The sequence below is a fragment of the Rhinatrema bivittatum genome, chromosome 11 (assembly GCF_901001135.1).
Source record: "Rhinatrema bivittatum chromosome 11, aRhiBiv1.1, whole genome shotgun sequence".
Taxonomy (NCBI): domain Eukaryota; kingdom Metazoa; phylum Chordata; class Amphibia; order Gymnophiona; family Rhinatrematidae; genus Rhinatrema; species Rhinatrema bivittatum.
In genome coordinates, this window is record NC_042625.1 from 1,800,525 (window position 1) to 1,826,405 (window position 25,881).

A 25,881-nucleotide genomic window follows, 5' to 3' on the forward strand; every position below is an offset into this window, starting at 1 on the left:
GGAGCAGATAACAGAAGAAACAAGAAATTGACAAAAGCTGGTACAACCGGTACAATTGGTGCAACTGATAGGGAGGAATACAAGAACTTGTCCAGTTAGTATCTAGAAAGAGAGAAATATAGCAGGGGACAGGTAATGGGGTTGGATGTAAAGAAAGGAAAGCAAAGGTGGGACCAGACTGAGGAATCCCAACGAGGAAATGGAGGAGGGGATACTACAAGAGAAAGGCAACAGAAGACAAATGAAGGTGAAGTAGAAAGCTTCATGGAAGGTGATGGGGTAGTAGTCGCACACACCCAGATGATGAGGGAAGAGACGGGGAGGGGCACGGCTGTTAAAAACATGTGACACTCAATGCAAAAGACTGGAAATCCCCCCTCTTGCTGCTGGACTGCTGCTTTCATCTCAATTTTATTGAATTCCTAGTTAAGTTTAGGATACTAAGGGAGTTGGAATGAGAGTACTTTAAATTTACAGGTGAATTTACTAATTAATCAGCTAGTGTCCTACAAGGGGATGATTAAACTTTCAATAAGGGCTGGTATAATAGTATGATTTAGATAAGACCCTGATTGATTTTTAATCAGAAATTGTCTCATGCCAAAAAATCAAGGGTTGAGTGGGTGGGAAAGACAGACACTAGAATTAACTATCTCTGGCTTGCTTATTACCTCAGACACACTCACTCTAAAGAATATATCCCTTAATTTCACTTTTCACCAAACTTTTATAAGCCCCAAAATTTCTGAAAACTGTACTTACCCAATCCTCTTTAACCACCTATAAATTAATCTTCACTCAGTTAATCTTCTCTGTTTGAGATTCGGCACACGCTTCCGCTCCTCCTCTACTGCAAAGGGTGCGGGGCCTCTGGAAGCTGGGGCTGTGGCAGTCAATCCCTGGATCGCTTGCGGTGACTGCTGGACTCCTCTCCTGGGGGTGCTGGGAGCAGTATGCAGATGCGCCTTCTGGTCCTCCTCTACTGCAAGGAGTGCGGGGCCTCTGGAAGCTGGGGCTGTGGACGTCAATCCCTGGACCGCTTGCGGTGATTTCTGGACTCCTCTCCCAGGGGATGCTGGGAGCAGTATGCAGATGAGCCGTTACCAACAAGGGCCCTGAACTTGGTGGTCTGTGAAACAGCTAAGTATGGGAAAATATGTGTGGGAGCTTGCTGGGCAGACTGGATGGGCCGATTGGTCTCTTTCTGCCGACATTTCTATGCTTCTATGAATCTGTTGTCAGAACAGTATCAACTGCCTTTACCACTACAGGGGAGTCCAGTTCCAGTCTCTTGTGCCGCAACTTAGAGAAGGGAGTAGATCTAGAGTCTCTGGACTGAGTAGTGGTTACTACAGAAGCCAACCTCAAGAGTTTGGGGGATTGGTTTGTTAGGGGAGATTGGCTCAAGGTCTGTGGATGCCAGAAGAGGTGGCGTGGTCGATCAATCGACTGAAAACTAGGGCAATCTGCCGAGCCCTAAAAGCATTCCTGCCATGGGTCAAGGGTTGGATGCTGAGTCTTTTCGGACAATGTGACAATGGTGGCATACATCAATAATCAAGGAGGGATGAAGAGTCACACTGTGGCTGTGGAGGCCCAGCATCTCTTTGCGTAGGTGGAGCTTTTCCTCAAGGGAATAGCAGCTTCTCAGATTGAGGGAGTGGACAATGTGCAGGCAGACTTCAACAGGCAGCAGTTGGCTCCGGGGGAATGGGAGTTATCTCCAGAAGCCTGGAGGATCTTATGGTCACTCGAGGCATTGCCAAAGTGTCCTGATTCTTCAGTCACAGGCAAGAAGTTGGGTCGGAAGGAATAGATGCGCTGGTGTGCCCATGGCCGAGAGGAGTTCTGCTGTACATATTCTCTCCCTGGCCTCTCGTCAGATGCGTCTTGCAGTGCATAGAGACACACCTGGGGAGAGTTGTTCTGGTAGCGCCGGAGAGGCTGCGTCAACTGTGGATCTGGTGTCTTGCGATGGACGGGCCTCTGAGATTGGCCCATCTCCCTGGGGTTCTTCATCAAGGGTCCATATTCTCGGATTGGAAGGATCACTTTTGTCTCGTGGCTTGGCTTTTGAGAGGCAGTGATTATGATTATGATTAAAAGGATATATAGAGCCGGTTATTTCCACCCTGCTCCAGGCTAAAAGGCCTTCTACTTCTCTGGTTATATTAGGGTCTGGAAGCTTTTTGAGTCTTGGTGTTTGGATCAGCTGAGCATGGACATGCCTCACATTTTGGTCTTTTTGCAACAAGGGTTCCTGACATACTCACATCATTCCAGACCAGTGGGTTGTGTATCCCTACCTGCAGATGGAGTCCGAGAACAAAACCTTTGGACACTGCTACATAAGAGAGAGTGCTACCTGCAGTCCCTCTGTATCTCTCTGACTCCAGCAGATGGTAGAGATGCAAACCTGCAGTCTATTTTTATTTATTTATTTATTTGGAGCTTTTATATACTGACATTAGTGGGGAAACATCATACCGGTTTACATTTGAACTAAAAGGTGGAAAGTACATAAAACAGGAAAAGGGGGAGAGAATAGAGAGAAGCCGAAGGGGTAACCAGGAACATAACAAAGAGGAGGAAAAAAGCAAATAACAATGCAAAAATAACAGGTAAAGTATTGCAGTTAACATGAAGGAGTAACAAAAACTTTATACAAGCTCAGTTCATTAAGGAGGATTAGCAAGAAAATGGGGTGGTAAGTGACTAGTTTGGGTAAGCCTGCTTAAAGAGCCATGTCTTCAATTTCTTTTTGAATTTGGTGGTACAGGGCTCAAGACTAAGAAAGGAGGGAAGTGAGTTCCATTGTGTGGGACCAGCAATGGAGATGGTGCGATCTTTAGTAGAGGAGAGGTGTGCCTTTTTAAGAGAGGGTACATGGAGGGTTCCTTTATTGTTAGCTCTGCTGGGTCAGTTAGAGTAAGACAGAAGGGTTCGTCGAGCCAGTTAGAATTGTGGCAATGGATGGCTTTGTGAATGATGGATAGAGTTTTATAGAAGATACGTGAGAGGAAAGGGAGCCGATGGGGGTGATATGGGCAGATTTCCGGGCATTTGTGATGGTCCTCGCTATTGTGTTCTGGAGCATTTGAAGAGGTTTTATTGAGGAGTTGGGAAGTCCTAGCAGGAGGGAATTGCAATAATCTAATTTGAAGGAGAGGGTGGCCTGAATGACAGAGCGGAAGTCTTGAGGGTGGAGTAGGGGTTTGAGTTTTTTTAAGACCTTGAGCTTGTAGAAGCCTTCTTTGAGGGTAGAATTAATATATTTCTTTAAGTTCAGTTGCTGGTCGAGGAGTACCCCGAGGTCTCTTACATGAGGCTGAGAGGATATAGTACTGTAGGCAGGATCCGAGGTGATCGAAGGTTTAGGGGTTTGGTGTTGAGATATAAGGAGCAGTTCAGTTTTGGTGGGGTTTAAGGCAAGGTGGAGGTTAGTGAGTAAATTGTTGATGGAAGCAAGGCACGTGTCCCAGAGCTTCAGGGCCTCATAGTGAGTCATGGATGGGAATGATGATTTGGACATCGTCAGCGTAGAGGTATAACTTAAGGCCGAGGTCCGATAGGAGATGACAGAGGGGTGTGAGGTAGATGTTAAATAGGGTGGAGGAGAGGGAGGAGCCCTGAGGGACACCATGGGAAAGGGAGTAAAGAGTAGATACTGAGTTACCCATTTTGACAGAGAACTTTCTGTTGGATAAATAGGATTTGAACCACAGGAGGGCTAAGCCTGAGATGCCTATTTCCATCAGATGGGTGAGGAGAAAATTGTGGTTGATTGTCAAATGCCACGGAGATATCCAGTAGGGCCAGAAGGTAGCACTGACCTTGATCCATACCTCTGATGAGGTGGTCAGATAGGGTGAGTAAGAGGGTTTCTATGTTGAGGTACTTGCGAAAACCAAACTGGGACGGGTGGAGGATATTGTTTTCAAGATAGTCAGTAAGTTGTGAATTAACTATCTTTTCCGTAATTTTAGAGATAAAGGGAAGGTTTGAGATGGGTCGGAAGTTTGAAGGGTCAATAGGGTCTAGCGATGGTTTTTTGAGAAGGGGTTTAACCACTGCTTGTTTGAGGGTGTCTGGGACTATGCCAGAGGAGAGCGAGGAATTAATGATATTAGCTAGAGGTTTGGCGATGGTGTTGGGTATGGAAAGGAGTGTTTTTGTGAGGATGGTGTCGGTGGTGTGGTTAGCAGGTTTGATTTTTTTAAGGATTGATTCGATTTCCTTGGTAGAGGTTAGGTCGAAGGAGTCAAGGGTGGCCATAATTGGGTTAGGGCAAGGGTGGGTGGTGGGTGAGAAGGGCAAGGGTGGGTGGAGGGTGAGAAGTTTGAGAATCTAAGGAGGTTAGCGATTTTCTTATGGAAGAACAGAGCTAGTTCTTCACATTTAGCTGAAGCTTTGTTGTCCGGGATGGGGGGCAGGGTAGACTTGGTGAGGTCAGCAACGTAAGAGAAGAGGGCCTTGGGGTTGTCCATGTACTCGTGTATTTTGGATGCATAAAAATCACATTTAGATTTGAGTGTGGAGAGTCTGTAATGGTGAAGGGCAGATTTGAAGCTAGAAGCATGTTGCGGAGAGGGGTCTTTATGCCATACTCTCTCTCTCTGAGTTTGTTTTTCAGTATTTTTAGTTCAGCGGTGTACCATGGTTGGGGGTTTTTGGAGGATGATTGCAACTCATGTCTAGAGATAGGACGTAGTTTATTAGCGATGTCAAGGGTGAGGTTGCTCCAGAGGCCAGGGCTGCGTCAGGGTTAGAGCAGTCAAGATCGGATAGGGCGTTGGATAGAGCTGAAGTTAGGTCCTCATTGGCACAAGGTTTTCTGAAAATGATAGTTGTGCTTTGTGCCAAGTTCTGTATGGTTGAGGCATTTATGGAGAGCAGCGTTTCAATGAGGAAGTGGTCAGACCGGAGTGCAAGTGGGTGTGTTGGGAGAGTGAATACATGAATTGATGAAGATGAGGTCTAGAGTGCCCCACTTTGTGGTTGTGGGCAGAGATAATCTGATTAAAGCCTATGGCTTGGAGGGAGTTGAGAGAGGTTTTGCAGGAAGAGGTAAGGCGGGAAGAGTCTACGTGGAGATTGAAGTCTCCTAGGACAATAGCTGGGATTTCAATGTTAGAGATAAATTCAATTATAAGGGAGGGATTAAGTTCCAGGAAGCCTGGGTAGCATAGATAAGGCAGATTTGAAGCTCAGGGGATTTGAATAAGCCGATTTCCAGTTTGGGGGGGGGGGGGGGGGTGTCAATGTGGACAGGCTTTAGGTTTAGGTGCTTTTTGACTCCCAGGAGGAGGCTGCCGCCTTTTTTTTTTTTTTTTTTTAAGGTCTTGGAATGGAGAAAATCTCATAAGATTGGGTAGGAAGTTGATTGAGGAGGATGATGTCAGTATCATTGAGCCATGTTTCTGTGATGGCGCAGATCTCAGGCTTACAGTCGATAAGAAGATCGTTGAGGATGGGAGTTTTTTTGGAGAGGGATTGCGCATTGACCAGGATTATTGAGAGAGTAGGGAGTCCTAGAAATTGTCAAGGGGGTGATGAGGACAGGAAGAATGGACTTATGAAGGGGAGGGGATTTGTGGTGGTATTGGAGTGGCAGTTTGTTGTGTGGGTGGTGAATGCGGGGGATAGGGTGGGATGCCATTGCAAGACCAGATTGGGATGGAGAAGGGTAAGATTTAGGGGGGTGCTGGTCAGCAAGGTGAAGAGAGGTAGGAGACCAGTTTAAAGAGTAAAATAGCTGTACAAATGAAACAGAGCAGTACAATACAATACAGATTATGGCGCCAAAAGCAAGAGAGAAACAGTAGAAAACACGGCAGCTGTGGTAATTAAGTTAGGCTATAATTATTATAGGCACAAGAGGTCACCACAAGATTGCATCAAGGTGGGTCGCTCCGGTGATCAAACAGTTGTGTTGTAGGGTGAGAGGAACCCCTAGAGAAAGGTTGGGTCAGTTATTAGATGGTACGATGGAGTACTGATGGGACGCGCCAAGGGGCATGCCCCTTTGTCGTGCTCCTTAGGCACGCGACGCAGGCGTGCGGCGCCTGAGGCTTGCTCAGGCTTCTTAAGAATGCAGGTCCCACGTCGCCGCCTGGATTGCATCGGTGGGCGGGGTCTAAAAGGCCACGGTGAGGAAAGAACTTCCTGTCCCTTGCTTTGACTGGCAAGGGGTCCAGCGAGGCTGCAAGTCCCTCCGGTGGACGGTCGGATCGGCGCTGTCGGGGCTCACCGTGGAGGTGGGTCCAGGCACGGAGGGGCCTGCTGTGTGGGCCAGTCAAGGGGATTCGTTTTGGGCTCCTTTCCGGCGGGACCGAGTGGCGTGGAGCGCGGCAAAGCCTACCTTGCAGGTAGGGGCATCAGGGTTCTGGTGCGCTGCGGTCCGGTGCTGCGATCCGGGGCGAAAGGGTTTAGTTTAAAAAAAAAAAAAAAAAAAGCATAGTTAGTTTAGATTAGCTGAGCTGAGATTTTGCTCCTTGAGGTGTAAGACACCATTGCGGGCCATCCCTCCAGTGGAGCCGGGCGTCCGGAGGGTTAGATACCCCTGACTGTGTTTCGCCCGCTCCCTGCCAGAGGGCCTGATAACCAGAGGCTTCTGTTTCCCTCAGCCTCCGAAGCTGTTCCTGATTTCCTCTGGTCCTGCTGAGGTTGGCTAAAATTTTTATGGTTTTTTTTTTAAATAAAGTGATTTCATCAGATCCTAAGAAGTTCATCAGGTAGGCCTCTGGTCTTAGTCGGGGCTTGGCTAGGACAGTGAGTACTGTGGCCCGAGGAGACCAGTCAGTGTCTGGGGCGTGAGGTTCGGCAGACCAGGGCTCCAGGCGGGTGCAACATCAGACGCAATTGCTTGCTGAAGGGAGGGGGCTCAACTCTTTCGAGGCACATGCTGGTTCTTTCTCACGTCCCGCGGTGTGAGTGACTCTTTCGGGGCAGGCAGCTTCGAGCCCCGGAGCCTTGCTCCGCAGGTGCTTTGGTCCACCGGCAGGTGGCAGAGTGTGGCTCTTTTTCGGCGGGTGCTGTTTTCATCGGAGCTCACCCGTGGTTTGCTGCATGGCGCCGAAATCCAAGATGGCCGCCTGCCATGCATGTGGCGCAGCAGAGGGCAAGTTGGATTCGCGCTCTCTCTTCGTTAACTGCAGATGGATTCGGTTGTTTCGGCAGTCACCAAGAAGACAATCCCAGTGGCTGGGGCGCCTGCTTTGAAAGACATGCAGGACTGCAAACTGGAAATTCAGCTGAAACGTTTGTTATGAAATCTCCGCGCTCGGCCTACACGCGGCGGTGTGTGCCAGCGTGATGCAGCGAGACTGTGTTGGGTCCAGAAAGTTGCGGAGGTGGTAGCAGCAAGCAACATTTTGCCCTTGCAAGCAGCCCGCCTTGAGGCAGGAGTAGCTTCTGTGGCTGATGCTCTCTATGATTTGGTTGCACCTGTGCGCATAGTATGGTTTCCTCTGAGGTGGCTTGGTTATGGGTCGGCGGACTTGTCCTCTAAGGCGCAGCTCTGTAACCTCCCCTTCAAGGGAAAACTCCTGTTTGGGGAGGATTTGGACCAGTTGGTGACGCTATTGGGGGAGACTAAGGGCAATAGGTTGCCGGAAGATAGGAAGCAGAGTAAGAAGGCTTTTCCTTCATGAACTCGTTTTAGGCATTCTCGGCATTTTCGTTCTGGTAAACCTGTTCCTCCCCCGGGTCCAGGCAAGACTCTGGTCATTTGCAGTCCTTTCGTGGAGGTTGTCAGACTCCCAGAGATGGTACAGGTCAGGGCTCAGGAGGCGATAAGCCTCCCCAATTAGGCCAGGGGCCCCCACTCCCATGTAGAAGCTGTAGGAGGCAGATTATCCAGCTTCTACGAGGAGTGGGAGAAGATTATCTCAGACAGGTGGGTCTTGGAGGTAGTCTGGCACGGTTACGCTCTAGATTTCTTGTTTCCAGTTCAGGATGCCTTTGTAGAGTCTCATGTGATTTCTCAGGGCAGGCGAGAGGCCGTGTGGGCAGCTCTCCAGAGGTTACTCAATCTCAACACCATTTGTCTAGTCCCTCCTGCAGAGCAGGGCCAGGGTCTGTACTCTGTGTACTTCGTGGTTCCCAAGAAGGAAGGGTTCTTTCGTCCTTTCCTTGACTTGGAAAAGGTGATTATCCCAGGACAAGCAGGATGCTAGTCCTCACATATGGGTGACGTCATTGAACGGAGCCCAGGCGGGAAAACTTTGTCAAAGTTTCTAGAAACTTTTGACTGGCCCCGTGAGGCCACTGAGCATGCCCAGCATGCTATGATATTCTCTGCCACAGGTGTCTCTCTTCAGTCTTCGTTTTTTCCTCGCTGCAGCAGCATTGCGGAACCGGAGCTGTTGAGATCTTCTCAACCTTCTTGTGACTATTATAGTCTAAAAAAAGTGATATTCTCTCTCACAAAATCTCTCGGGGTCTCTCCTTAACGGCCGGTAAGTAACCCAGTCTTGAATTTAATTTTCGGAGAGTAGAAAAATTTACCTCAGTCGAATCGACGGCCGTCATTTGATAAAATGTCGACAGGATTTAAAAAATGTCCTGTTTGTGCTAGGAAAATGTCACTCACAGACCCGCACACCGAATGTGTGATGTGTTTGGGTGACAAACATGACGTACAAAATTGTCCGCAATGTGCAGAAATGACGCCGAAATCGAGGAAAACCAGGCTTGAAAAAATGGAACATTTGTTCAGCCTGCAACTGATACCTTCCCCGTTGCAGTCGTCGAGGTCGTCTCCGGCTGGAGCGACTAAGCAAGTGATTCTTAAAAAACCTCGCCCGGGACCGTCTCTTTCCTCGTCTTCGACGTCACCAAAATCGTCCGAAAAATCGAAGTCAAAACATCGACATCGACACAGAAGCCCCCCGTTGTCTGACTCTACTTCCCAGCAACCTTCGACAGCGAAGCGGCCTAGAACACAGGACACTTCGGAGTCTTCAACACCTCGGCCTACCTCGACTCCGTTGATGACGCCAGATCCCATACAAACTATGTCTCAGGAACTGGTACCTCAGCCTGCGCCACCGCCCGCAACCGCTCTGCTTCCAACGGTTGTGCGGCCGGAATTGTCCGATTTCATCCGACAAGCGATTTCTCAGGCTTTCAAGGAACAATTTACAATGCCGACTTCATTGTCGATGCTGATGATTTCCACATCGATGCCGGCAAATTTGCCGATGCCGGTGGGCACACCGATGCCGGGGCCATTTTTGACCTCGACGGGACAAAGGGACTCGACGTCGACACCGAAGATCATCACGTCATTGACGTCCATATACGCACAACTTCCAGCGATTTCTTCGATATCCTTACCTTCCATGGTACCACCGTCGACGGACTCGACACCAATGGCGCCACCCTCGACAACTTTATCGAGGACACCCATTCGTCCCTCGACAATACATGAGCAAGACATTAGTGATACTCAAGAATTGGCACTTTTTCAGCGCCTTTTGAAAAAATATCACAAAGTTGTCGACACAGCTCCTCAAAAATCCCTGGAAGTGACTCCTCCCACAATATCCATCGATGACCCATTACCTGGGCCTTCGGGTGTTTTCACAAGGAAAATCCCAAGAACTCCTTAACAGCCAGAAGAAGAAGATTCTTGGGATGATCCAGGCACAGATACTTCTTCTGAGGAGTTCATGTCCGAACCATCACCTCCTGAAGAAAGGAAAAGATCACCACCTGAGGACTTATCTTTTTCAAGTTTTGTCCAAGAGATGGCGGATACAATTCCATTTAAGCTCTCATCAGAAGATTTATTTATTTATTTAAAGGCTTTTATATACCGGAGTTCATACACTAGTGCATACCACTTCGGTTTACACAGAACAAGGAACAGAAAATTACATCAAACAGATTGAACAATTAAACAAATATACAATTACATCCAACGATTGGGTATAAATAACATGGCTAACTTAGTAGGAACTTAGAGTTTGAGGTAAAGGAGAGAAATAGTACCGAGTGGTAACAGAACAATGTTAATAGCTAAATAATAAATATAAATAGTAAATACAAATTCTTATAATAAATACAGGTGCTTACAGATTACAGTCTTCATGAAAAGTTTACGTCTACAGAATAGGGTTAAGTAAATAAGAACTGGCAGTTATTTCTATAGGAGTGAAGACTTCAAAAACTGAGGTTACATCTGGATTAAGAGGTATTGGTGTAGCATGCTCAAATATTTAATGATTTGGAATTGTGAGACCAAGGATAAAAATTAGGAGTTGTTTGATATGATTATAAAAGCGAGAATGATTCAAGTTCTGGGACGTGGTTCTGAGCTAGACCTTTAAGTGTAGGCTTTTGTAAAGAGCCAGGTCTTGAGTTTCTTTTTGAATGTTCGAGTACACGAAGATGTACTCAAGACAGCATACACGAAGATGATTCAAGACAGCATACTTTAGAGGTCCTGCAATTCGTGGATCCGCCAAAACAAGTTCTGGCAATCCCCATCCATGAAGTCCTGTTGGATTTGCAGCAACGAGTGTGGGAACACCCATGCACTGTTCCAGCAGTCAATAAGCGTCTAGACACTACCTACCTAGTGCAGCAGGCACCAAGCTTTCAAAAGGCACAGCTACCACATCAATCGGTGGTAGTAGAATCTGCCCAGAAAAAGTCTAAAAGGGTACGTCCACATTCTTCAGCTCCTCCAGGGAAGGATCATCGTTTTCTGGACTCCCTAGGGAAAAAAGTGTACCAGGGTGCACTTTTATCTTCCAGAATCTCTGCCTATCAACTGTACATGACACAGTACCAAAGGGATCTCTGGAAGCAAATGGAGCACTTCACAAACTCTCTCACAGAGCAGTTTCAAGAATCTGCACAGTCCATCATCACCAAGGGCCTCGAGGCTGGGAAACATGAGGTAAGGGCTGCTTATGACAACTTTGACACAGCCTCAAGAACAGCAGCAGCTGGCATTACAGCAAGAAGATGGGCCTGGTTGAAGGCATCAGATCTCAGGCCTGAAGTACAAGACAAGCTAGTAGATCTGCCATGCCGTGGAGATAACTTGTTTGGGGAAAAAGTGCAGGATGCTGTTCAACAACTAAAGGATCATACAGAGACCTTAAGACAGCTATCACAATTGCCTCAGGAACCAACCACCCAGGCCCCTAGATGTTTTCCACGAAGGGAACCTAGACGTCCATATTACAGGCCGAGAAGGTACTACAAACAGCCTGCTAGAACTAGACCTTCCAGGCCTACCCAGTGCTCTCAGGCCAGACAACAAAGACCAGCCTGTGCACAGCCTCCTCTACAGACTGGTCCAGCTAGGGGTTTTTGAACACAAATCCAGAGATCAGACCCACCCTCCAAAACCCCAAATGGCACATACCAGTGGGAGGAAGGATTTCCTACTTCCAATCAAATTGGGAAAACATAACCACAGACCAATGGGCACTTTCCATTGTAGCTCACGGTTACAAACTAAATTTTCTCTCAATTCCTCCAGAATTCCCACCAACTTCCTACCCACAACAAAATTCCCAAATAATTCAGTTACAAATAGAATTATCCACCCTTCTGACAGCCAGGGCCATTCAACCAGTGCTCAGGTCTCAGCAGGGCAGAGGATTCTACTCCAGATATTTCCTCATTCCAAAGAAAACTGGAGGCCTACGTCCCATCCTAGACCTCAGAAATCTCAACAAATTTCTAAAGAAAGAAAGGTTCAGGATGGTTTCACTAGGCACAATGCTACCACTTCTTCAAACAGGAGATTGGCTCTGTTCTCTGGATCTTCAAGATGCTTACGCCCATATACCAATATACCCTCCTCATCGCAAGTACCTACGCTTCAAGGTGGACATTCATCATTACCAATACAGAGTACTGCCATTCGGACTAGCTTCTGCTCCCAGAGTGTTCACCAAATGTCTGGCAGTAATAACAGCACACCTACACAAGCAAGGTGTACATGTTTTCCCATATCTGGACGATTGGCTCATCAGAAGCCAATCTCAGCAAGGAGCAATACAGTCTCTCAACAAAACTATTGCTCTACTGCACTCCATGGGATTTCTCATCAATTATCCAAAGTCCCATCTCACTCCGTCTCACCTACTTCAATTCATAGGAGCGGATTTAAACACCAGCCTCTCAAAGGCATTTCTACCAGAGGATCGAGCAAACACACTGTCTCTACTAGCAAGCTCGATTCACGCCAAGAAACAAGCAACAGCTCATCAGTTTCTAACATTACTAGGCCACATGGCATCCACAGTTCATGTCACTCCCATGGCAAGACTGGCCATGAGAGTAACTCAATGGACTTTAAGATCACAATGGATCCAAGCCATTCAACCACTTTATTCTCCAATTCAAGTAACCCACCAACTACGCTCTTCTCTACTATGGTGGGTGAACAAGGACAATCTGTGCAAGGGCCTACCCTTTCAACAACCAGTCCCACAAGTAACTCTGACTACAGATGCATCCACCTGGGGTTGGGGAGCTCACATAGGGACTCTCCAAACACAAGGAACATGGACAAAGCTCGAAGCAACATTTCAAATCAATTTCCTGGAACTTCGAGCTATACGTTATGCTCTACATGCCTTCAAGGACAGCCTTGCAAACAAGACTGTGCTGATCCAAACAGACAACACAGTAGCCATGTGGTACATCAACAAACAGGGGGGGACAGGCTCGTACCTCCTTTGTCAAGAGGCAGCTCAGATATGGGGTTGGGCCTTGAACAACTCCATGTTTCTCAAGGCCACTTACCTAGCAGGCATTCACAATGTAGTGGCGGACAGACTCAGTCGTCAATTCAAACCACGCGAATGGTCACTAGATCCCACAGTAGTGACCAGGATATTTCATCGTTGGGGACAACCAACAGTAGATCTCTTTGCATCACATCTGAATCACAAAGTGGACAACTACTGTTGCCTATACAACATAAACAGGCCATCCAAGGACGCCTTTGCTCGCCCTTGGAACTTAGGCCTATTATATGGGTATCCTCCGATACCACTCATAACCAAAACTCTAGTGAAGCTACAACAGGACCAGGGGACAATGATACTCATAGCCCCATATTGGCCTCGACAAGTATGGTTTCCCACACTTCTAGACCTCTCAGTCAGAGATCCCATTCGCCTGGGAGTAGCTCCCACTCTCATAACTCAGGATCAGGGTCGGTTGAGACATCCCAACCTTCAATCCCTATCACTGACAGCTTGGATGTTGAAAGCTTGATCTTACAGCCACTCAATCTTCCCGCTAACATTTCCCAAGTACTTATAGCTTCACGTAAACCTTCCACAAGGAAGAACTACGCTTCCAAATGGAAGAGATACACTTTGTGGTGCAGGCAAAAAGACATCAATCCTTTCACTTGCCCCACAAGGTCTTTATTGGACTACTTGTACCATCTTTCAGAATCTGGTCTACAAACTTCCTCTGTAAGGGTACATTTAAGTGCAATTTCAGCTTACCATAATCAGGTATCAGATGCACCTATTTCTACACAACCTCTCATAAAAAGGTTTGAGAGGTTTAATACTTCTTAAACCACCAATTAGACACCCAGTCACTCAATGGGATCTAAATTTGGTTCTATCTAGACTCATGCGTTCTCCCTTTGAACGCATTGATTCCAGTGACCTAAAATTTCTTACATGGAAAACTATCTTCCTCATAGCCATTACATCAGCTAGAAGGGTTAGTGAGTTACAAGCACTAGTCACATATGAACCCTACACTAAGTTCTTACATGACAGAGTGGTTCTCCGTACTCATCCTAAATTCCTTCCTAAGGTAGTCACGGAATTCCACTTAAACCAATCTATAGTTTTACCCACTTTCTTTCCAAGGCCTCATGCTCACCAAGGAGAAAGGGCCTTACACACCTTAGATTGCAAGCGTACTCTGTCTTTCTACTTAAACCGCACTGCAGTTCACAGGAAATCCAATCAACTCTTTGTTTCCTATGGCCCAAACAAACCAGGGAAAGCAGTGGGTAAACATACCCTATCCAACTGGTTAGCAGATTGCATACAGTTTTGCTATGAGAAAGCAGGCCTTCCTCTCCAAGGGTGAGTAAAAGCACATGCAGTAAGGGCAATGTCAACTTCAGTTGCACACTATCGTTCAGTGCCAATACTGGACATATGTAAAGCAGCAACATGGAGTTCTCTTCACACATTTGCAGCTCATTACTGTTTGGACAAGCAAGGACGACAAGATTCAGCCTATGGACAATCTGTCTTAAAGAACTTGTTTCCAGCTTAAACCCAACTCCTACTACAACCGAACTGCTGTGATCTTCGGCTGACTCATTCAACAAAAAATATACCACTACACAATGACTCAGCCTCTAGCTCGCTATTCACCCATATGTGAGGACTAGCATCCTGCTTGTCCTGGGATAAAGCAAAATTGCTTACCTTGTAATAGGTGTTATCCCAGGACAGCAGGATGTAGTCCTCACAGAACCCACCCGCCACCCTGCGGAGTTGGGCCTTTTTATTTTTATTATTCTTTTTGCTAAAGCTTTTGCTACATACTAGACTGAAGAGAGACACCTGTGGCAGAGAATATCATAGCATGCTGGGCATGCTCAGTGGCCTCACGGGGCCAGTCAAAAGTTTCTAGAAACTTTGACAAAGTTTTCCCGCCTGGGCTCCGTTCAATGACGTCACCCATATGTGAGGACTGCATCCTGCTGTCCTGGGATAACACCTATTACAAGGTAAGAAATTTTGCTATCTGTTGCTTCTTCTTCAGGAACCAAGACGCAGTCTCTCTTGGTGGCTGTTGCGTCGCAACCTGGAGAAAGGTGTGGAGTTGGACCTCCCGGCTTGGATGGTTGTCTCTACGGATGCCTGCCTTTCCAGATGGGGAGTGGTGTATCAAGACAAGACTGCTCAAGGCCTGTGGCGAATGTTGGAGAAATCTTGGTCCATCAGCAGACTCTAAACCCGGACAGTTTGCTGGGCCCTTCAGGTGTTCCTCCCCTTATTCAGGGGTCGGATGGTGTGCGTCTTGTCCGACAACGTGACCACAGTGGCATATACAACAGGCAGGGGGGAAACAGGAGCCCTGCACTGGCGCTGGAAGCGCAATGTTTGTTTGCCTGGGCAGAGATTCATCTTTGGGGCATAGCCGTGTCTCAAGTCGTGGGAGTGGAAAATGTGCAAGCAGACTTCCTCAGCTGACAGCGTTTGGACCCCAGAAAGTGGGAGTTGTCCTCCTCGGCGTAAAATCACATTTGCGCCAGAGGGGTGCTCTGCAATTGGACCTCATGGCGACTTGAGCCAACTTGAAAACTGTTCCGAGCTCTGGAGTGGCCCAGGCGTCCCTGGTTCGCGGATCTGGTACGACTGGCAGAGGACAGTCCTCTTTGTCTAGCTCATCTTCTGCGTCAGGGGCCTATATTCTAGGATCAGGTTGATCACTTCTGTCTCGCAGCTTGGCTTTTGAGAGGCGAAGGTTACATCTGAAAGGGTATACTGAGTCGGTAATTTCCACTCTTCTTCACGCTAGGAGACCAGCTACATCGATGGCGTATGCCAGGTGTTTGAAGGTTGGTGCTTGCAGAGGAACCTGAGCCCTGTGGCTGTGGTGGTGCCCCAGATTTTGGATTTCCTGTAGCAGGGGTTAGCTAAGGGCTTAGCTTTTGACTCTCTTTGAGTTCAGGTAGCTGCTTTGGGAGCCCTCCGAGATGTTGCTCAGGGTCAGAAGCTGACGATTCATCCAGATATCATCAGGTTCTTAGAGGAGCAAAGCATTTGCGTCTGCAAGTGCGCAAAGTATGCCCAGAGTGGGGCTTAAATTTGGTACTCCTTGTTCTCTGCGAAGCACCATTTGAACCGTTGAAGAGGGCATCATTGAAGGATTTGACTCTGAAGATGGTGTTCCTGGTGGCTAGCTGTTCAGCATGGAGGATTTCGTAGCTGCAAACCTTATCCTGTAGAGACCCTTTTCCTGAGAATTTACTGGGATAGGGTATCCTTGCGAACAGTTCCTTCCTTCATGCCCAAAGTGGTCTCTTCTTTCCATGTCAATCAGACGGTGGAACTTCCAGCTTTTCTGGACTGGTCCCGTGATTCCTCCTGGGAGAGGAAACTGCATTTGTTGGATGTGTGGCGCATCCTTCTCTATCTGGAGGTTTCTAATGCTGTTCGGTCAGACCACCTCTTTGTCTTATTTGCCGGGGCCAAGAAGGGAGACAAAGCATCGAAAGCTACCATTTCTAGATGGATTCAGCAAATTATCACTTCCATGTATATTTCTAAAGGAAAACAGGTTGAGAGCCCACACCACAAGGGCACAGGCAGTCTCCTGGGCAGAGTGTCAGCTTCTTTCTCCGCAGGAGATTTGTAGGGTGGCTGTCTGGTCCTCCCTTCACACTTTCACCAAGTTTTATTGTTTGGATGTCAGGGCGCAGGAGGAGGTGTCCTTTGAGAGGGTTCTACGAGCGGGTCTTTCGGAGACCTGCCCAATATAAGGTGGCTTGGGTACATCCCACTGGTCTAGAATGATCTGAGTATGTACAGGAAAGGAAAATTGATTCTTACCTGCTAATTTTCATTCCTGTAATACAACATATCATTCCAGAGGCCCACCCCGTTCTGACTCCGAAAGACAGTCTGTGGAGCTTTTAGTTTTCTGAAGGAATGATTGGATATTAAACAGTAGGGCTGGTGGCTTATCAGTGTATGTTTCGTTGGTTTTGGGCAACCTAGACCTCTGGTTAGTTGGGAGGGATCAGTCGCCCTTGGTTGAAGTTTAGTTGGTGTTTACTTTCAAGGGCTTGGGTACAGGCTGATACTGAGGGGACTGCAGGTGGCACTCTCTCTTATGTAGCAGTGTCCAGAGTTTTTGTTCTCTGACTCATCTGCTGGTAGGGATACACAACCCACTGGTCTGGAATGATCTGCTGTATTACAGGAACGAAAATTAGCAGGTAAGAACCAATTTTCCTTTATCGAAGGGGTTGGCCTATAGCTTGCTCAGTGTGCAGGTGTCAGCCTTGGGTTGCCTTAGGGGCAAGATGTGGGAGAGCTCCTTGGCTTATCACCCTGAATTCATTTGTTTTCTGAAGGCCGTTAAGCATTTGTGTCCTCCAGTGCATAAGGTTTGCCCTGATTGGAGTCTTAATTTGGTTCTGAAAGTGCCCTATTGTCCTCAGTTTAAGCCCTAGTGAGGATCTTCATTAAAGGACCTCATCTTGAAACAGTGGCTTTGGTGGCCATTGTTTGGCAAGACAGATTTCGGAGCTACAGGCTTTGTCCTGCAAAGATCCGTTCTTGCGGATTTCCAGTCAAGGGATTATGCTGCGCACGATTCCATCCTTCTTGCCAATTTATGTCAATCAGATGGCTCCAGAGGCGATCCGGGTAACTATAGACCAGTGAGCCTAACTTCAGTGCCGGGAAAAACTATTCTCAAGATCAAAAATCGTAAAGCATATAGAAAGACATGATTTAATGGAACTCAGTCAACACTGATTTACCCAAGGGAAGTCTTGCCTAACAAATCTGCTTCATTTTTGAAGGGGTTAATAAACATGTGGATAAAGGTGAACCGGCAGATGTAGTGTATTTAGATTTTCAGAAGGCGTTTGACAAAGTCCCTCATGAGAGGCTTCTATGAAAACTAAAAAGTCATGGGATAGGAGGCGTTGTCCTTTCGTGGATTACAAACTGGTTAAAAGACAGGAAACAGAGTAGGATTAAATGGTCAATTTTCTCAGTGGCAAAGGGTAAACAGTGGAGTGCCTCAGGGATCTGTACTTGGACCGGTGCTTTTCAATATATATATAAATGATCTGGAAAGGAATACGACGAGTGAGGTTATCAAATTTGCGGATGATACAAATTTATTCAGAGTAGTTAAATCACAAGCAGACTGTGATACATTACAGGAGGACCTTGCAAGACTGGAAGATTGGGCATCCAAATGGCAGATAAAATTTAATGTGGCCAAGTGCAAGGTGTTGCATATAGGGAAAAATAACCCTTGCTGTAGTTACACGATGTTAGGTTCCATATTAGGAGCTACCACCCAGGAAAAAGATCTAGGCATCATAGTGGATAATACTTTAAAATCGTCGGCTCAGTGTGCTGCAGCAGTCAAAAAAGCAAACAGAATGTTAGGCATTATTAGGAAGGGAATGGTTAATAAAACGGAAAATGTCTTAATGCTTCTATATCGCTCCATTGTGAGACCACACCTTGAATACTGTGTACAATTCTGGTCGCCGCATTTCAAAAAAGATATAGTTGCGATGGAGAAGGTACAGAGAAGGGCAACCAAAATGATAAAGGGGATGGAACAGCTCCCCTATGAGGAAAGGCTGAAGAGGTTAGGGCTGTTCAGCTTGGAGAAGAGATGGCTGAGGGGGGGATATGATAGAGGTCTTTAATATCATGAGATGTCTTGAATGAGTAGATGTGACTCGGTTATTTACACTTTCGAATAATAGAAGGACTAGGGGGGGCATTCCATGAAGTTGGCAAGTAGCACATTTAAGACTAATCGGAGAAAATTCTTTTTCACTCAGCGCACAATAAAGCTCTGGAATTTGTTGCCAGAGGATGTGGTTAGTGCAGTTAGTGTAGCTGGGTTCAAAAAAGGTGTGGATAAGTTCTTGGAGGAGAAGTCCCTTAACAGCTATTAATCAAGTTTACTTAGGGAATAACCACTGCTATTAATTGCATCAGTAGCATGGGATCTTCTTAGTGTTTGGATAATTGCCAGGTTCTTGTGGCCTGGTTTGGCCTCTGTTGGAAACAGGATGCTGGGCTTGATGGATCCTTGGTCTGACTCAGCATGGCAATTTCTTATGTTCTTATGAGTTGCTCACCTTTCCGGAGTGGTCTCTGGATTCACCACAGTCTAAAGAACTTCTTTTATGAATTCTGTTATGGTATCTCAAAGTTACTGTTTTTGGCAATTGGATCATCTTTGTGGTGTTCGGTGAGACAAAGAAAGGAGTCAAAGCTTCTAAAGCCACGATTTCGCTGTGGCTGAAAGAGACCATTTGTTTGGTTTATATTCGTAGAGGTCGAGAAGCACCATCTGGTCTCCACGCGCATTCTGCTAGAGCACAGGCTGCTTCCTGGGCAGAGTGTCAGTTTCACCCCAGGAGACATGCAGAGCCATGACATGGTCATCTCTCCATACTTTCACCAGACATTACCGTTTGGATGTTCAGGCACAAAAAGATAGTGCATTTGGTGAAAGTGTTTTGCGTGCAGGTCTTTCGGGTTCCCACCCAGTGTAGGGGTGCCTGGGTACATCCCACTTGTCTGGACTGATCTGGATATGAACAGGAAAGGAAAATTGGTTCTTATCTGCTAATTTTCATTCCTGTAAGATCACAGATCAGTCCAGAAACCCATCCTCTTGCTGCTGAAAGATCGAATTTCCTGTTTATATTCTCAGAGCGTATCCACAGATTGTAAATAAGTTGAGCTGTAGAGATTAAGCAGTTATAGTTCCTTGAGAGGAAGTGAGGACTCCAGTTATGGAGGGCTCCAACCCTGAGTTAACTGTTCGCCCTGGTTGGGGGATCAATTTTGTCTACAATTGGCTTGGATACATACAGGTCAATACTGAGAAACAGCAGGTGACACTCTCAGATATGCAGCAGTGACTCAGAGTTCTGTTCTCTGCCTCCATTTGCTGGTAGGGATGCAAAACCCACTTGTCTGGACTGATCTGTGGTATTTCAGGAATGAAAATTATCAGGTAAGAACCAATTTTCCTTTACAGATAAGCAACTCTGCTCTCCCTTTTCCAGTCCTCTGGAACTAGACTCTCAAGAAGCATTGAAAAGGACATCTAACGCAGTTCCTTTAGTACCATCAGATGTATCCCATCTATTTCTATCGCCTTATGTGCTTTTAGTTATCTCCTTATGAACCCACTTGTTCTTAAAATCAATCAAGGTTTACCTCTTTCAATCTTATTGGTGTTTTTGTGGTCCTGCTCCCTGCCCTTCCACAGTGAACTCCAAATAGAAATATTTGTTAAGCAATTTTGCCTTTCCTTCCCAGCCTCTACATATTCCTCCCCTTCACCTTTGAGTCTTACAATGCCACTTTTGCACGTCCTTCTATCACTAATATAACTGACATATCTAAATTAGTCTTCCCTCTTCTCAGTTCTGGATTCCTCCCTTCCCCTTTTGCTTTTCCACTGCAGTCTTTGAATGCCTTCTCCAGCTGATGAGTCCTTCTGTGCCTTCTCTCTTTACTCAGGGTTGGTTCACACTTTTCTCAATTATTTCTTCTGTCCCATATAGAGCAAAAGAGTCTGATCAACTGAAGCAGGACCTGCAGGAGTCACGTGATTCAGAGCGTCGAGCAAAACAGAAGCTGCTGGAAATCACAACCAAAACTTCATATGCTGTAAGGGGGATGAGAAGGACGATAATATGAGCAAGCCCAGGAGAATCCAATATCTGTTGTTTTGTACAGTGTTGGCAGTGGGTGGGAATGGTTGATGGTATTATCCTTTATAAACTTGTCAGACGTGCTTTCTGCATGTCTTGTTCATAACAGATTGACAGATATAGGTGTCTGTAAATGCACACTTTGTCTTCCTTGTTTGTTTCATTACTGCCTGCTCTTTCTTTTCAATCCTACAGTGATGCCATTACAGTTTCCCATGCCAGTCTAAAACTATTAGAGCTGGGATTACATCAGGTCACGGTTTCTCAAATTGATGGTGTCTGAGATGCAAGGAAAAGAAAGAACTAGTAATTTCCCCTCTGCTGCAAAGCTCAAATCCCACCTCTGTACAAGGCAACCTGCTGTGCTCTCATCGCAGCACTTCTGAGATATTTGGGTTCCTCTGTAATTTTAGCCACTGTGTTTAAGAAACTGTCTTGTTTGTTGTCTTTTTCCTGTGAGAATGCTGTGCTTACAGTCCATGAAAAGAACTGGAATATTAAGTTTGCCCAAAGACAATTAAAATGAGTTCCCTGTACGTACCCGGATCAGTCCAGACTCCTGGGTTTTGCCCCCCCCCCTCTAGCAGATGGAGACAGAAGTTTACAAACCAAACTCCGCCTTAACTAGGCTGGTGCCACCTACAGTCTGGCAGTCTTCTTCTGTCTCCTAGCAGGTGGAGGGGGTGCAAATCCTACAGTCTGAGCTGAGGCCTAGTTTTCTGGATAAAAAAAGATACAAAAAAGAAAGAAATCAGATTTTTGTTTTGTAGTTTGGTTTGAGAGGTTTTAGGTAGGTAAGTAGGGGCTGAGACCGCAGTGGGGTGCCTGCTGGTCCGCCCATCCCTCCTCCCAGGTCCCTGGGGGTTTGAGACCGCTGAAGGTGGGCTGAGGGCCCTTGCCAGTGTGTTGTCTGCCTGGGGGTGACACCGGGGAGCCCGGCTCACTCCCCCCAGGTGGTCCCGGAGCCAGAGGTAATTAAAAAAAAAAAAAAAAAAAAATTATTTAATTTGTTTGTCGTTTACCGTGGTGGCCGTCTTTCTGTTTTTTTTTTCTGTCCCTTCTGTCGCGCCGTTCATGATCGCGGGGGCAAAGGGAACGGGGAGCAGCTGTATTTTGTTTTTGGAGTCGCCGGGAGAGCAGAGAGCATGCCGCGGCGTCCTGTGTGCAGGGCCTGCGGCGCGGCCCGGCGCCTCTCCAGTGACAGCCTCTGTTCGGGCTGTCTCTCGGGGGGGGGAAGGAGGCTCGGCTGCTCCACCGCCGCGGGGAGCACGGCAGGCACGAGCCGACGCTCCGGGGAGCTCGTCGGGGGTGAAGGCTGGCCTGTCCCTGCGAAGCGCGGGAACGGGTGCCATTTTGAGCCCGGCGGCGGCGGGAAAGTCTGCCATTTTGTCCCCTGCAAGGCCGGGAAATGCGGCGTCCGGGGCAGTGAGGGGGAGGGAGGATTTGCCTCCCGCGTTGTCCCCACAGCGGTCAGTCCCTGAAGGGAGCACGGCACCGCGACCGGAGGATAGCGATCCGGGGAGGACCCGGATCTTAGTTCTTCAGACTCCTTTAATTCGGAGTTCATGTTGGTGATGCATAGGGCGTTTAAAGCGCGGCACATGGCCAGGAAAAGAGCGCGGGGTTCGCAGGAAGCGGACCGGGGGTCAGAATCCCGGAAGAGAGTCCGGTCCACTCCGGTGTCGGATCCCCCGGGGGGGGGTCCAACCGCTCAGGTTGGGAGCGCCCCGGGGGGACCCGGATACCGAATCTGAGTCAGATGAACCGGACGAGCAGGATCCGCAGTCCCAGCCGCGAGGTATTGAGGGGGACGGGGATCTGGGAACCGTTGGTCCCAGCATTGTCCACGGGGACGGGGATGACTCTAAGGTAGTGCGCTTGTTTCGCTGGGACGAGCTCGCGCCGTTGATTCTGGCTATCCTGGGGGAGCTAGCGATCGAGTTGCCGCAGCAGGAGTCTCGGCTCAGGCGCACGGATCCAGTGGTGCTGGGTCTTAGGGGGCCTCTGGCGTTTCCATTGCATTTTTCAGCATCGGATCTGCTGTTTAAGGAATGGGACACCCCAGATTTGGGGTTGAAGGTTGCTAAGGCCATGGATAAATTGTATCCGCTTACGGAGGACGCGCTCGAGTTGTTCAAAATCCCGAGAATAGATTCGGCAGTGGCGGCCGTGACAAAGAGGACTACCATAAGAACATAAGAAAATGCCATACTGGGTCAGACCAAGGGTCCATCAAGCCCAGCATCCTGTTTCCAACAGTGGCCAATCCAGGCCATAAGAACCTGGCAAGTACCCAAAACCTAAGTCTATTCCATGTAACCATTGCTAATGGCAGTGGCTATTCTCTAAGTGAACTTAATAGCAGGTAATGGACTTCTCCTCCAAGAACTTATCCAATCCTTTTTTAAACACAGCTATACTAACTGCACGAACCACATTCTCTGGCAACAAATTCCAGAGTTTAATTGTGCGTTGAGTAAAAAAGAACTTTCTCCGATTAGTTTTAAAGTTTTACCATTCCGGTAACAGGTGGGACGGCCCTTAAGGATTTACAGGATCGCAAGCTGGAGGTACAGCTCAAGAAGATTTTCGAGGTCTCCGCTCTCGGGGTTCGAGCGGCTATTTGCAGCAATTTCTCTTTGCGGGCAGGACTTCGGTGGGCTCAGCAGCTCTCCGCTAATGAAGCTCTGTCGCAGGAGGAGGCGCTGCAGGCCGGTCGTTTAGAGGCGGTGATTGCTTATAGTGCCTATGCGTTTTATGATTTGCTGCGCACCTCGGCACGTGCCATGGTGTCGGCGCGGCGCTTGTTATGGCTGCGACATTGGGTGGCGGACGTGTCTTCTAAAGCTAGGTTAGGGTCCCTACCGTTTAAAGGAAAGTTGCTCTTTGGGAAAGAGTTGGAGGATTTGATTGAGTCGTTGGGCGAGAACAAGGTCCATCGTTTACCGGAGGATAGACCGCGGACTAGGGGGGCCCCAGCGGCGAGATTCCGCTTTCGGGGTGGTCACAGACCACGGACTTCCCGGGGATCCACATCGTCGTTTCAACACAATGCTTCTAGGCAACAGTCGTATGCACAATCCTTTCGAGGGCGCCGTTTTGGCAGACCGGGCGCCGGTACAGGGGCGCCGGTCAGTAAGCCTTCGCAATGATGGGCGGCAGGTCCACTCCTCGGTTCCGGAAATCTGCGGCAGGTTGGTGCAATTTTACGGGGAGTGGGCCAGAATCACCTCGGATCAGTGGGTCCTAGAGGTGATAAGTCAAGGTTACGCGTTAGATTTTGCACGGCGGCCCCGTCCGTGTTTCATGGTGTCGCCATGCGGGTTTTCGGAAAAGAGGCGAGCGCTGCGAGAAACGATGTGTCATTTGCGGGAGCTAGGTGCGATCGTTCCGGTACCGTTGCACGAGCTTCGCAGCAGTCGATACTCAATCTACTTTCTGGTACCAAAAAAGGAAGGCATGTTTCGGCCTATTCTAGACCTCAAAGGGGTGCTTGCGGATTCCCCATTTTCGGATGGAAACCCTGCGGTCGGTGATTGCCTCGGTGAGACAGGGGGAGTTTCTGGCGTCTCTGGATCTCACGGAGGCATATCTGCATATCGGAATCCGCAAGGAACATCAACAGTACCTCCAGTTCGCGTTTTTGGGGCAGCACTTTCAATTTCAAGCTCTACCGTTCGGATTGGCGATGGCTCCGCCGACGTTCACCAAGATCATGGTCGTGGTGGCTCCCCACCTTCGCAAGGAGGGGTGTCTGGTCCACCCGTATCTGGACGATTGGTTGATCCGGGCGAAGTCCGAACGACTGTGTCGGTTAGCGGTCCAACAGGTGGTCGGTTTACTGCAGAGGCTTGGCTGGGTTATCAACCTGGCCAAGAGTCATCTGGATCCTTCGCAATCACTGGAGTTTTTGGGAGCTCTGTTCGACACTCGGAAAGGCATGGTGTACCTAACGCAGGAGCGAATGATCAAGTTGCAGGAACAAGCCAGGCGGTTGTTGAGCAAGGCCGTTCCAGTCGTCTGGGATTACTTGCAAATTGTGGGATCCATGACGTCCAACCGAGAATTGGTTCCTTGGGCGTTCGCTCATATGCGTCCCTTACAGTGGGCGTTGCTGTCCCGTTGGAATCCGGTGTCAAAAGAGTTTTATCTCCCCTTGCCGCTACCGCAGTTGGCACACTCCAGCATGGCTTGGTGGCTTTGTCCAGGCAACTTGGCACGAGGAGTTTCGTTGGCAGTTCCCTCGTGGACGGTGGTTACCACAGATGCCAGCCTGTATGGCTGGGGCGCGGTGTGTCTCAGTCGGTCCAGGGCACGTGGTCACCGACGGAAGCGTCTTGGTCCATCAATCGGTTGGAGACCAGGGCGGTGCGTTTGGCTCTCCGGGCGTTTCTTCCGCTGGTGCGGGGAAGGCGGTAAGAATCCTGTCGGACAATGCGACGACTGTGGCGTATATCAACCGTCAAGGCGGTACTCGGAGTCAACCGGTGGCCGCCGAAGCTCATCAGCTCATGCACTAGGCCGAGAGGCACTTACAGTGTCTAGCGGCGTCACATATTGCCGGCGTGGAGAACGTTCAGGCGGATTTCCTCAGTCGTCATCGTCTAGACCCCGGCGAGTGGGAGCTCGCGGACGGGGCGTTTCGGCTCATTTGTGCTCGGTGGGGAACACCGGCCTTGGATCTGATGGTGACATTTCAGAATGCCAAAGCTCCACGGTTCTTTGCTAGCCGCAGGGAAACGGGAGCGGAGGGCGTAGACGCCCTGGCACTTCCCTGGCCGACGGAAGTACTTTACGTGTTCCCGCCATGGCCGCTCATCGGACTGACAATCCGACGCATAGAACTACATCAGACGCCCGTTGTGCTGGTCGCGCCCGAGTGGCCTCGGAGGCCGTGGTTCGCGGATCTCCAGAATCTGGCGCTGGAGGATCCCATCCGGTTCCCGTATGTGCCAGACCTACTCCATCAGGGGCCTGTTTGTTTCGACCGGGTCGAATGCTTTTGTCTAGCGGCATGGCTTTTGAGAGGCGTAGGCTGAAGGCACGGGGTTATTCGGATGCGGTCGTTTCGACGCTGTTACGGTCCTGCAAGGCATCCACGTCGCTGGTCGTGGTCAGGCGGCGTCCAAGACGACTATTGCCCGCTGGTTAAGAGGCGATTGGTTCGGCGTACCTTCTTCAGGGCAGGTCTGTGCCAGTGGGCTTAAGAGCCCATTCGACTCGTTCCCAGGCTACCTCCTGGGCGGAGTGCAACCACATTTCTACGGAAGAGATTTGTAGGGCGGCAACGTGGAAATCGTTGCATACATTTGCTCGGCATTATCGCCTGGATGTGCATGATTCCAGCACGAGCAGTTTCGGTGCCGGGGTGCTCAGAGTGGGACTCTCCAGTTCCCACCCCAAGTAGGGTAGCTCTGGTACAT

The 25,881-nt window shown here is 48.4% G+C and overlaps 1 protein-coding gene across 6 annotated transcripts in view; it reads left to right on the forward strand.

Moving 5' to 3' along the window:
* Window positions 1-25,881, forward strand: part of NF2 (neurofibromin 2) — a 221,335-nt gene that overhangs the window by 99,999 nt on the left and 95,455 nt on the right. For all 6 annotated transcript variants that reach the window (XR_003859163.1, XM_029619386.1, XM_029619384.1 and 3 more), the window contains one exon: window positions 20,309-20,414. Coding sequence is in view for 5 of the 6 variants with exons in the window: in XM_029619386.1 (XP_029475246.1) it covers window positions 20,309-20,414 (106 nt within the window). In the remaining variant the exon portion in view is untranslated. The remainder of the gene's footprint in view (window positions 1-20,308; window positions 20,415-25,881) is intronic.